Source organism: Melozone crissalis, unplaced genomic scaffold (genome assembly GCF_028551555.1).
Source record: "Melozone crissalis strain CALT ecotype California unplaced genomic scaffold, PUWL_Pcris_2 ptg000036l_1, whole genome shotgun sequence".
Lineage (NCBI taxonomy): Eukaryota > Metazoa > Chordata > Aves > Passeriformes > Passerellidae > Melozone > Melozone crissalis.
In genome coordinates, this window is record NW_026535814.1 from 21,662,330 (window position 1) to 21,675,014 (window position 12,685).

The 12,685-nt window shown below is 49.3% G+C and overlaps 2 protein-coding genes and 2 non-coding genes across 6 annotated transcripts; all 4 read right to left on the minus strand.

The window, feature by feature from the left end:
- Positions 1–852: 852 nt before the first annotated feature.
- CUNH18orf32 (chromosome unknown C18orf32 homolog) lies at positions 853–4,195 on the minus strand. 3 transcript variants are annotated; one of them, XM_054283299.1, is made up of 4 exons: positions 4,148–4,195; positions 3,644–3,730; positions 1,851–2,087; positions 853–1,210 (listed from the first exon to the last, which is right to left on the minus strand). In XM_054283299.1, exons 3-4 carry the CDS (start codon positions 2,076–2,078, stop codon positions 1,136–1,138), a joined length of 303 nt encoding a protein of 100 aa, XP_054139274.1. In that variant the 5' UTR covers positions 2,079–2,087; positions 3,644–3,730; positions 4,148–4,195; the 3' UTR covers positions 853–1,135. The 3 variants fall into 3 exon arrangements, with proteins under 3 accessions (XP_054139274.1, XP_054139275.1, XP_054139273.1); XM_054283300.1 differs by lacking the exon at positions 4,148–4,195 and having other exon boundaries at positions 1,851–2,092; positions 3,644–4,064; XM_054283298.1 differs by lacking the exon at positions 4,148–4,195 and having other exon boundaries at positions 3,644–4,062.
- Positions 4,196–4,629: 434 nt separating this feature from the next.
- Positions 4,630–9,067, minus strand: RPL17 (ribosomal protein L17). Its single transcript, XM_054283297.1, has 7 exons — positions 9,024–9,067; positions 8,631–8,683; positions 8,499–8,539; positions 7,139–7,273; positions 6,126–6,224; positions 5,227–5,418; positions 4,630–4,721 (listed from the first exon to the last, which is right to left on the minus strand). Exons 2-7 carry the CDS (start codon positions 8,668–8,670, stop codon positions 4,674–4,676), a joined length of 555 nt encoding a protein of 184 aa, XP_054139272.1. The 5' UTR covers positions 8,671–8,683; positions 9,024–9,067; the 3' UTR covers positions 4,630–4,673.
- On the minus strand, positions 5,078–5,145 carry LOC128941707 (small nucleolar RNA SNORD58). Its single transcript, XR_008483572.1, has one exon. It is a non-coding gene; the product is annotated as a small nucleolar RNA SNORD58 (small nucleolar RNA).
- LOC128941708 (small nucleolar RNA SNORD58) lies at positions 8,761–8,829 on the minus strand. The gene has a single exon (XR_008483573.1). It is a non-coding gene; the product is annotated as a small nucleolar RNA SNORD58 (small nucleolar RNA).
- Positions 9,068–12,685: the final 3,618 nt, after the last annotated feature.

The following is a 12,685-nucleotide window of genomic DNA, read 5'->3' on the forward strand; positions in this document are numbered from 1 at the left end:
ACAGGTCAGGGACTGCCCGTATAAAAAGTGCATTTTTGGGCCTGCCTGAGAGAGGATTTTATGGAAATTAAATCATAAAGAATAATTCAAAACTGCTGGAATGGTTTAGTTTTGAATCTTTTAAAGAGCTCTCTGGTCTGGCAGACAGGGAAAAGCAGGAATTACCACTTTTATTCCTTACCAAGCAAAGGGACACTTAAAATGCTTCACGGCTGAGATGCAGCTCAGCAGCAGAATCCATCTTGCCAGGAAGAGGCAAAGTCTGCCCAGCTCATTTTATCATGAACTCAGTTGTTTTAGGGCCTCCTTCTGCCTGTCTCCAGGTTTTCAAAGATTTTGTCACCACTTGAAGTGTTTATAGCTCTGAACACTAAGAATTCTGTGATTCTGTGCAATAATTGCATGAAGCGACTTATTTTTAAGTAAAATCCCAGTTTATTATAATGAAAATTCCACAAGCATGGTAAAGAGGTTTTAACTGGATGTTGAGATTTTTTAAAGCCAGAACTTCGCCATTATAAATCACTACAACAGAACATAAAGCAACATTCTCTTGCATCATGCCTCAGGGAAAAAAAAGGCATAATATTTCAAGGAAAAAAATTAAGGAAAGTATCACATCAAGACTTTCTGCTTTTAGTAAGCCAAGTAAATTTTCTATGCAGCATAACTCCTCTAGCTCATCCATAGATTTGACATGAAAAATCTAAATTCTCCATAGATAAATTATGAGCTTTTGTTGTCACAATGCAGTCCACAGTTCTTCACCAGGAACAGATAGAGCCTTTAAGGTGAAAGCCTCAAGTACTGCACTAGCACTTAGTGACATCAAGATGCTAAGATACATTTGCCTTCCACAGACAGATTTATTCTTACGTTATTTAACCTAAACTCTAATCACACCAAACAGATGGCAGATGAAAAGTAGTTCCAGCAAGAAAAATACAAGAACATCAGATTTCAAATATTTTAAATAAACAAACAGCTGCCATTTTAGTGGCAAAAGAGACTCTCCTGCAAGCAATTAAGTTTTTTATTCAGCTAAAATGTGCAAAGAAAAAAAGTCTCAAATTGAGAGGAATATCAGCAGTTCATACTGGACATGAGGGAATAAAATCCTCAGGAATTAACTCCTTCAAGCTGTTTTCTTGTCATACACTGCAGCAGATCCCTTTGCAGGACTTCCATTTACAATGCCATTGCTTTCCAACTGCAAACAAAATACAGCGTCATCAATGAGATGTCAAATTAGAACTTCACATCTAAAACAGGAACAGCTGGTGACAAAAATGGCTTTTAGAAGCAAGGCCAGCAAAGATGTGTGGAGAAATATTGAGCAAGAACGAGAAGTGGTGGTGTCTGTGTAGATTTACAAATAATTATTGTTTCAGGGGAAAGGGAGGAATGAGAGCAGCGACAATATTTACAAGTCTTTGTATTGTGACAGAAGATAAATAATAAAAGCATGATTTATATGCACTAAGCATCCTCCCCCATTACAAGTGGCAGAGCTGGCTGAAGAAAGGGGCTGTTTTTAATTTCTGCTTGTGACTTGCCAGATATTTGACTTTTGTCTTTGAAAGAACAGGCAGCTGTTAAAAAAAATAAATTAATTAAGCTGTTTCAGGATACAGGTACAATTCCTCTTCCTCCAAGACCAGAAGAAGCAACTATTATACCAACTAGATCTTGAAGCAGCAATTCCTAGCTGGCACAGTAGTGGTAATTGCTGTTCCCAAGAAAATAGCCACCAAAATATCTGAGAACACACCCAGCTGTTCACCCTCCTGAGCTACCACTGGGTGGCTCATCCCGGAGCTTCCCCGCTTAGCTGGGTGAATTAATCTTACTTTATGGCCCCCAGGTCCATCCTCCTGGTCTCTCTTGGCAGCTGCAGGTCCCCGGGGGTCCCCAGTGCTGCCTCCTGGCCCCTGCTTGGTGCCTGGTGGCTCCTGCACTGCTTTCTTGGGCCAGACATGCTTGATGAAGGGGGCGACCATGGGGTAGATGTAGGGCTCCAGAAACTTCTTGTAGACCCAGAGCAGAACAGGGATCACGATGCAGGGAATGCACACCATGGCTCCCTCCTGTGCTGGGACAGAGATGGTGAGGGGGGAGAAAAACAGCTTAGGGGGGAGCGTTTGTATGCCACAACCTGAGAAAACACTATTTACAAAGTAAATAAAATCCATATTTCAGATTCAAACGTAGATTATTCTGAAATTATTAAGCAGCTGCTAAAGCTTCAAAAATGTTGTGTGTTCCACTGTTATAAAGCTTCCAACAAAGGGAACATTCTTGCCATTTTAACAAAAAAACCAAACCATTTTGCTATTAATTCATTAGTCCTACAGATGCAACTAAGGAAAACAAATTCAGGAAATAAGAGTTTTTGCTTAAGCCACACAAAAAACAGTTTAAGCAGCAAGCTGCCAGTATTAGCCCAGTTCCCACTATATTATGAGTCCAAAGGGTTTGTTTTGCTCAACTCACTTTTGTTTAAGGAGAAACTAAACAGCAGAAAGCAAATCCATCCAATGAGTTGCTACCACTGAAGGGCAGGACAGTGGAAAAGGAGAAAAAATTCCAATCAGGATTTGAGAGAATTAGCAAATAGGTTACTTTCTTCCTGCTGCCCTCACTTGATCCCACACCAGCCCCATACAATTAACTGGAAAATGAACCATGACCTCTCTCTGAAACCCCACAAGTCATCAAAATTCACACCTTGGGGTCTATGCCAAAAAAAAAGCAGAAAAGCAAAGCAAGGATGCAGAGAGGTCCAGCTGGGAGAGGAAGCAGTTAATTAGGGCTGGACCTGTCCCTGCCAGTGCTGACAGCAATACATTAGACACACTCTGCTGCCACACAACTTTGCCCTTCACAGTCCCCCTCTCTAGGCTGCTGACATCTCAATTCTCACATCAAGAAGCAAAACAAAAGCTTTCCAAGATTGAGAATGAAAAGGCAGATGTGCACACCTCACTAGTGACCAGTTTTGCTTTTTATTTTATGTTATCCTGAGGATTTTTATCCCTGTGGAAAAGCAGAGTATCAATTTCCAGTTGACTGCTTCCAGGTTCTGCTCTGGCTGCTTCAAATACACTTTAAATCTACTCTTTGGGTTTCAGAGGAATCTTATACTGAGACAACACAAATGAGGTAACTCTTTAAATCTATTAAAAAAATATATTTCAGATACTGTCTCCACCAGAACTTCCTAAGTATTAAATTTGCAGCAAGATGTGGATTCATCCAGCGGCTGAAGAACGTGGCTGTAGAATCATTACAGAATTATAGAATTATTTGGGTCACAGGAGAGCTTCAAAATAATTTCCTTCTATTCCCAGCCGTGGGCAGCGACAGCTCCCACTGTCCCAGGCTGCTCCCAGCCCCATCCAGCCTGGCCTGGGGCACTGCCAGGGATCCAGGGGCAGCCACAGCTGCTCTGGGCACCCTGGGCCAGGGCCTGCCCACCCTGCCAGCCAGCAATTCCTAATTCCCAATCTGCCAAAATCTGTCCCTGCCCTCTGGCAGTGGGAGCCATTGCCTGGGTGCTGTCCCAGGGAAACACAGCCTGTGTTGTGCTGCCTCTGCAGCCACTTCGCGTCCAAAAAATTCCTGCCCAAAAAATCATCCCTACCTCTGCCTGATGCACCAGCGATCCCTGGGATCAGCGTGGAACACCGTCCTGACGAATTCCTCCGGTGTCCTGGCAAAGCTCGGCCAGCTGTTTAGCAAGGACAATAAACGAAAAGGAGAAAAGCGGAGTGAGGGGGTGGCCGGTAGGTGATGTCCTGCGGCGGGTGGTGCCGCTGCCCTCGGTGAGCCCCGGCACGGAACGCGCTCACTGACGGGCAAACCTCGGCACGGCTTTGTTCCCAGCGCCCGAAAAACGCCACAGCGGCAAACCCGCCGGGTTCTCCCCGTTTTCCAAGAAGGATGAGGAGCCCGGGAGGCGGCCTGATGTCAGGCGTTGCCGTTCCGCTCTCCGGGGGCGGTTGGGGCCGGTGCAGCCCGTGAGCCCCCGGCTAGCGGCGAGGCCAGGCGGCCGTGGGCCGGGCGGGGCGGGGGGCAGGCAGGGTGAGGCGGGGTGTGGGGAAGGGACCATTCCCTGCTCCCGGGGCTCCCGGCGCTCCGCACCCACCTGCGCCCGCACCGGAACGGCCCCGCGCTTCCGGGGCGGTGCTTCCGGCCAATGGCCGGCGGCAGAGCGCGTCACGTGACGAGCCAGGCCCCGCCCCACCCGCGCGGACGCGATTCCCGATTATCCCGGATTGGGGACGGGGGGGAAATGTGGGATGGCCCGGGAGTCGGCGGGAACACGCGGCCCGGCTTGGAGGGCCGATATTGGCTGGGAATTGCTGGCTGGGAGGGTGCGCAGGCCCTGGCCCAGGGTGCCCAGAGCACCTTGGTGGATCCCTGGCAGTGTCCAGGCCAGGCTGGATGGGGCTGGGAGCAGCCTGGGACAGTGGAAGGTGTCCCTGCCATGGCAGGGGGTGGCACTGGATGGGCTTTAAGGTCCCTTCCCAGCCAAACCACTCCATGATTCTGTGACATTCACTGTCCCTGACCCACAGCAATGCCCAACGCGAGGTCAGAACTTGCAGCAGAGCAACACAATCAATCCACATTTTAAAAGGTTTTATTTATATACATCTGTCCAAGCAGATTTACTCCCGAGCCATTAGCTTTTGCTTCTTCAGCTTCTTCTGGGAGATCTGGGAAGCAAACACACAAAAAAGAACAGTGAAACGAGACTTCCCAAAACATCTCAAAGTTATCTTTTAGAACTGCTGCGAACTATTAGGAATTGTTAATTAGGAATTCACTGTTAATTAGGAATTCCCTCACAAATGATACATTCATCACACCTGCACATTAACAGGAATCCCTACAAGCACTACGTTATTTGCAGGCTCTAAATTCAACTTATTTTCTTGTACACACCCAGGGTTCACACACACAATGCTGTAGCTGCTTTGAGGGAGGAAAGAACCAACCCTCTGTGCAATTAAAAAATGATTCTCAGGGCATTTAAGTGCTTAATACTTAGGTTGGAAATTAAAAAAATGGGGTTGCTCAGAAAAAACTGATTTTTTTCATGGGCATTCCAAAGGTGTCCTAAGATTGTCATCACCGCAACCCCTCTCTGCCAGCCCCTCGGCTGTCCTGACAGCATCACAGGAACAGAGCACACAACACAGGGCACACAACACCTGGTACCTTTTTCTTTTGGGCAACTTCCTCCTCTGGCTTGGGCACGATCTGCTCCTTCTCCGTGAGGATCATCTCGATGTGGCACGGGGAGCTCATGTAGGGGTTGATCCTGCCGTGGGCCCGGTACGTGCGCCGGCGCATCTTGGGAGCCTTGTTCACCTGGATGTGCTCGATCACCAGGGAGTCCACATCCAGACCCTGGCACGGAAGGAAATCTGTGAGCCACCTTCATCTTTAAATAATTCATTTCTGCAGCAAAAATGTGAGGAATCACCCCAGACACTGCTGCTGGTGAATGAAACACCCAGGCCTAGTGGTTCCATGGAGCTCAGGTTTTCCAAGGATTCACCACCCACCCTACAGGCAGGCCTGGTGGTGCCATGGAGCTCAGGGTTTTCCAAGGATCTGACAATGGAACTGCTGTTCTTGGCAGTGTGATGAAGATGAGGACTTACCAAAACAAGGATGATTTAAAATGACGAAGTCCAGCCCACACATCACAAATAATTTAAAATTGTGCTGATGGCTCCTTGTCTATGGTTACTTCATGGCTATTCAAAGGTGTAACCTATTACTCCAACACTGCCAACAAAGCTACCAGACTGTAACAAAGACAGCAACTGACCATATCAGTTATTGATTTTACAGATTTCACAGATTTTTAGATATCTGAACAGCCCTTTTGTTTGAAATTTTTAAATTTAGTATTTCCCTGTAAAAAACTGCTGCTGCCATTTAACTTGAGGAACACACACAGCCTGCTTTAAACAGGGAGCCACACCAAACCCTCCCTACAATTCAGTGTTGTGGATGAAGCAGGTGGGAAAAGGCTCTGCAGGTCAGTGATACCCAGGCCAGGGATGCTGAGAGGGAGCCTGACACCACTGCTTTGTGCTAACACCCACCTTGAGCTCAGCATTGCTCTCTGCATTCTTCAGCATGTGCAGCAAGAACTCTGCGCTCTTCTTGGGCCAGCGGCCCTGCGTCCAGCCCCACTGCTTGGCCTGGAATGAGAGCAAACAATGGGAGTCTGCTTCTGGCCTGGTCCATTCCTGTTACCTTCTACGCACCTTCACCTTGCCATTACCACAGAAGGGTTTGGGCTGGAGGGAATGGCAAAGTTCATTCAGTGTCACACCGTGCCATGGGCAGGGACAGCTCCCACTGTCCCAGGCTGCTCCAAGCCCCATCCAGCCTGGCCTGGGGCACTGCCAGGGATCCAGGGGCAGCCACAGCTGCTCTGGGCACCCTGGGCCAGGGCCTGCCCACCCTCCCAGCCAGCAATTCCTAATTCCCAATCTGCCAAAATCTGTGCCTGCCCTCTGGCAGTGGGAGCCATTGCCTGGCTGCTGTCCCTGCCTGCCTTGTCCCCAGGGGCTGTGCAGCTCTCCTGGAGCCCCTGCAGGCCCTGGCAGGGGCTCTGAGGTGTCCCTGGAGCTTCTCTGGTGCAGCTGAGCAGCCCCAGCTGTGCCAGGCTGGCTCTGTGGCCACCTCTGCACTGGCTCCAGCAGGTCCCTATCCTTCCTGTGCTGAGGACCCCGTATCTTATGGATATAGATAGATATGAGTATGGATTAGAATGGATTATTATCTACTTATTTTGCTGTACAACCAATCCCACAAAATTTAATCCCTTGACTTAATGCTGCCAACTAGATGCAGACACTCCATGGAAAGGTATCCTCTGGAATTAACAGCCTTTTCTCCCTCTTGAGCACCCTGGTCTGGTGGAAGATGTCCTTGCCCCTGGCAGGGAACTGGACTGAGATGAGCTCTGTGGGCCCTTCCAACCCAACCACCCTGTGATTCTGTGTTTTAGTGCAAGTTTACCACCAGCAATGACAGACTACACTCCCACCCTCTCCCCATCCCCTTCTGTGTTAAGCACCCCGAGGCAAAGGGACTGCCAGGAGCTCACCTGAGCGCACCTGCCGACGCCGCCGTTGTAGCGCCGGAAGGGGACACACTGCTTCTTCAGGGTGACATCCTTCAGGTACTTGGTGGCCTTGCGGATGTGCATGCCCTTGATGGCCTGCGCCGTCTCTCGGGTGTTCTGCCAACACAGGGCACAGAAAAAACCTCTCAACAAATCCTTACAGGAGACAGCACCCGCTCAACCACCCCTCTGCCCCCCTGGATACAACTCCTTCCACTCACTAAAGAATACCCAACTCTCAGAATGAAAAATAAATAACACTTTTTTTATTTGTTACCACTTTTCTAACTCTTGGTATGACTGCCACTACTAAATTTTTGTCTCCAGCACACCTATTTATTTATTTATTTTTAAACTCAGCGGCTAAATCCAACACGGAAATATATAACTCTTAATAAAAGTACAATTAATGTACTTATACTATTCATAGCTCCTCCTGTTTGGCCACTAATCTAAAAAGGCAAGATTCGGATGGATAAATTCTTACTAAAATGTCAAATACAGCACCTCACAAGAACTGATGAAGAAACACTGGGAGAATTGTTAACAATGTTGCTTTCTCTAAAAGAATTGTAAAAGAAGAAAAGGCTCAGAAATAAAAATTAAGGATAAAAGATCGGCCTTTTAGACAGTATTTACTAATTGTGTAAGCCAGCTCTAAGTATAATCCTACCTGTTCATAATAAAAAAATTAAAAAAAGAAAACCAAAGTGAAAACTTGGTATTACACTAAGCAGAAAGTGATCTGCTAAGTTCTGGTTTCATGATTAAATAACACTTCTGAGTTGTTCTCTGCACCTAAGCCTTTTCCAGAGGTACTGAGTTCCTAGTCTAAAACAGCACACAACCAAAGAGTGTAGGAGAAATTAGACAAATTTCACACCAAACACTAGCCCAGTGTCTGATAAATTTACTCCAACTGTTTTGCTGCTGTATTTTGTTATCTGAATTAGACAAGGACAATTTTGAGATCCAGACTTTAATTTTTGTGGAGACCATTACAAGTAGCTGACAGCAGTTCCTTAGTGAATAAAGAGTAAAAGACACTTCCTTAAAAAGAGGAATATTGGGAAGAAATTCCTGGCTGTGAGGACAAGGAGGCCCTGGCAACAAGATGCCCGCAGAAGCTGTGGCTGCCCTTGGATCCCTGGAAGTTTCCAGGGCCACGCTGGACGGGAGCTCAGTCCCTAACCACGGCAGAGGGTGGAAAGAGATTATCCTTACAATCCCTTCCAATCCAAGCCAGTCTGGGTTTCTTCTAAAAAATAACAAGGAAAACTAACAAAAACCACGTAGAACAGAAAATGAATTTACGATTCCTGCTCATCACACACTCCCTTACCTTGAAATGCACACGCAGGTTAGATCCCCGGGACTTGCATGCTGCAAGAGAGAAAAAACACCAAGTTTTAGAATCAAAACCTCACTGGCTTCCAGGAAATCCCACATGAACTCTCCTAAAAGAGCGACTCACATTTCGTGGGGTTCTCCGGATCCAGGGAGTAGCGAACCATCTTGAGAGCTCAGCTGAAAAACACCAATTAAAATATATTAAACTTCTAACACTGGCACGCAGGGCCCGGACTACTCCCCTTACCGCTGCAGCTGCTCAGAATTTACGCATTCTTTTCACAGTTACATCCAAAGGTGTCCTAAGAAAGTCATCATCGCAGCCATGGATTTTCTCAGGCCTGCCACTTCCCCGCATCCGCGCCCGTCCTCCCACGTTCCATCCCGGGAAATACCGCGGGTGCGGGGCATATCGTAGCGATCCCGGTGTCCGGGACGCCTGTGGCGGCGGGGATGGGGCGGGATGGGGGCGGATGGCGGCGGCTGGCGCGGAACCGGGCCGACCATGGCTGCTCACCTCGGGGCGGCGGCCGCAGAGGAAGAGGAAAGGCGGGGCGCGCCGCCAGCGCGCGCGCGTCTCGCGAGATTTCCGGTGGGGACGGCCCCCCCGGCTAGCGCTCCGCCCCCAAGATGGCGGAGGGTCTCGCTGTGAGAGCGGTGTGCGAGCGGAGTCGCTCCCTCGCCGAGCCTGTGAATAAAACTTGCTGTGGGGAAAGACATCGCGGTATTCACGCTACCGTGGGGAAACACACCGCGGTATTCAGCCTCAGCTCGTGGTGCAGGTGCTTTTAGCGAGATCAGCGTGCAGCTGGCTGTCCTGGTTTAGGGCAAATTTGTTAAAGAATCTGCAAAGGAGGGCCCCTCTAGAAAGCAAAACCCACACGGCCCCTCCCCGCAACCGGTTCGGGAAAAAATTCCTTGGAGAGAGGTGGAAAGAAGCTGTTTATTTCAGGCACAGCACCCCCCAGCACACAAAATGAACAACACCCGATGACACCGCTCTGAGAAAGATGACAAAATCAGAAAGTCTCTTTCGGGGGTGGTTGCTCTGTTCTCAGTCCCTCCGGCGCTGGGCCAGCTGCTGCAGCCAAACCTTCGGTGTTCCCGGGTCCCAGTCCGGAGCAGGTTCGAGATGGTCACAGGAACAGGAGAGGAGAAACAGTCCAGGAAGGGATGTGGACTGTTTAACTAGAACTAGCTAAAAGCAGAGGCCAAAGCAGAGCAGAAGCGAGAGCAGAAAAGAGAGCAAGCAAAGCAGCTTGAAAGAGCTGCAAAGAAGCTGAAAGCAAGAAGTGAAAAAAAGCCGTATGAACGGCAGCCGAGGGCACCTGGTGTGGAGGGCGGGGACTTTTATCGCAGTTACAGCTTTCTCGTGAGGGAAGAGGAAGGTCAGGCATTGATCTCTTCTCTCTGGTGACCACTGACAGGACCCAGGGCACGGCTGGAGCTGTGCCAGGGGGGTTTGGGTGGGATCTCAGGGAAAGGCTCTCCCCCAGAGGGTGCTGGCACTGCCCAGGCTCCCCAGGGATGGGCACAGCCCCGAGGCTGCCAGAGCTCCAGGAGCCTTTGGACAGCGCTGCCAGGGATGCCCAGGGTGGGGTTGCTGAGGAGCTGGATTCGATGGCCCTTGTGGGTACTTTTCAGCTCAGGATATTCTGTGGTTCACCCAGTCAGGATCATTCAGGTTGGAAAAGATTTCTGAGTTAATCAAGTCCCAGCTGTGCCCACCATGTCGCCAGCCCAGAACTCTCAGTGTCACCAGTCCAGGCGTTCCTTGGACACCTCCAGGGATGGGGACTCCAACACCTCCCTGGGCAGCCCCTTCCAAGTGCTTTCCATGAAGAAATTCCTCCTGACATTCAACCTGAACCTCCCCTGGCATAACCTGAACCCGTTTCCTCTTGTGCTGTCCCTTGTTGTCAGGGAGCAGAACCCGGCCCCCACCTGCGAGCACAGAATTGTTACATTTGGTAAAGGCCTTTAAAATAACCGGGTCCAACTCTCACCCCAGCAGCCACCACCGTGTTCACCATTAGATGGCAGCTCAGGATGGGAATAAAAGCAGCACCTTGCTCACAGATCTGTCCCCGAGACCAGAACGAAGAGATTCATTCACATATTTATAAACCTCAACTGGTATTTACTGCACCATTATAAAATAATCACAGACTGACTCATTAAAAGATTTTTCTTTCCCATTTAAGGCAGCATTTGCGACTAGAATTGCTTGGGAAGCAGCTCAGTAAAAGCAAAATATTTCCTGAAAGTGGTGCAGCAAAAGTCTCATTGAGAAAAAAATGACAGAATGGGGGGAAAAAAGAGACATGTTCCTGAGATGACAGTAATCTGGTGTGCAGGCACCTCCCCAGCATGAGAGTCTGGGTTTAACTCTGAGTTTAGGAATAAGCAGAGGAAGAACTTGCTGACCATCTAAATCCTATGAACAGGAGGCTGGTTTTGGATCTCTTGTTAAGGCTAAAAAGCCCCAAAGCTCTGCAGCTAGGGTTTTACCCAAATGAGAAGAAGAAAATATTTGAGCTATCACAAATGTTTACCTGGCTGAAAACCATGTTACTGCAGCTCTCCATTTACCTGCCTTAAAATGTGCCCTTTCCTTTGGTTTTGGGGAAGCTCTCTGCAAAGTCTCCAAGCAACTTTCAAGCACTGATCTTAAAGCCTGAAACATGCTGGGTTATGGGCAGGTATTTCTTCTCTTTATTGTAGAATCACAGGGTGGTTTGGAAGGAACCTTAAAGCTCATCCATCCCACCCCCTGCCAGGGGCAGGGACAGCTCCCACTGTCCCAGGCTGCTCCCAGCCCCATCCAGCCTGGCCTGGGGCACTGCCAGGGATCCAGGGGCAGCCACAGTATATAGCACTAAGTTTTCAGGTACAATAAATTAAAACTGGCTAAACCTGGGATCCTCAAGCACTCCCACAGCCTTACCCACCACACTGTGGGAATCCCCTCTCTGAGCACACCTGAATGAAACTCTTCTTCATCCTTTCTTCCCTTCCCTCTGCACCTTCCTCTGTTTTCTGCTGGGTCTTTACGTGGGAAGCACCTTTACACACAACTGCTTCTTGGCAGCAGTGCAGAAAAGCCAGGAGATGTTCAAGGAAAGCTGGAGGAGAGGTGTGAAACACAAGTACTTGACACATGATGGGGATTGTCACCTGTGTTCATCAATCAAACCCAAGATAAATACATTTTCTGTTTCCCCAGAGGTGGAACTGTTTTGCTCAGCTTCTAAGGGTTTACAGTGGTGGAAGGTTAGCACAGAATCATGGAATATCCTGAGCTGGAAAAGGTTCACCAGGGTCATGGGATCCAACTGCTGGCCCTACACAGACACCCCAAAAATCCAAGCCTGTGCATCCCTGCGAGCATTGTCCAAATGCTCCTGGAGCTCTGGCAGCCTTGGGGCTGTGACCCCTTCCCTGAGATGTTTTCAGCTTTGTTGGGAGCTTGACAAGAGCTCTCGTGGGCAGCCTAGCACATTCCTGGTGCTGGGATCAGGGCTGAGGCAGCGGAGCTTGTGCCCCAGTTGGGATTTCACCGCATTTTTCCCCCACTGCACCACCTGCCTGGGATATTTGGGTTATATGAATTAACTCCAAAGTGGCTTTCAGATACTAAGCAGAAAATTCAGGCAGGTGAGTCTAAAACTGTATTCTTGAAGACTCCTGCATCGGAAGCAAGTGCCTGCTAATTGTACTGGAACCTCAAATCCACAAATCCACAGGGCTTTCCCTCAGGCTCTGCTGCTGCCATCCCTCTTGCTCCCCTCTCTGTACTGCCCAGCCCCAGTGCCTGTGCTGTGCCTGCCCAGGGGGACCTGGCTGTCCCAGCAGGTATGGACAGCAAACACCCAGCTGTGCCTGGACCCGAGCACAGCCTCTGCTTTGTGCTCTGGGAGCTCCTGCTGGGAACGTCCTCCTGTGGAGGGTGGATCTCAATGGCAGCAGAGGCTTCTGCTCTCCTCTGCTCTGGAGCCAGGCTGGAAGAGCTGGAGGTGTCCACCTGCACAAGAGAAGGCTCCAACCAAAGCCATCTAAAGGGGCTCCAGGAGAGCTGCCCAGGGACTTGGGAAAAGGGCTGGAGGGACGGCACACAGGGAATGGCTTCCCCCACCCAAAGGGCAGGGATAGATGGGGAGGAATTCTTGGCTGTGAGGT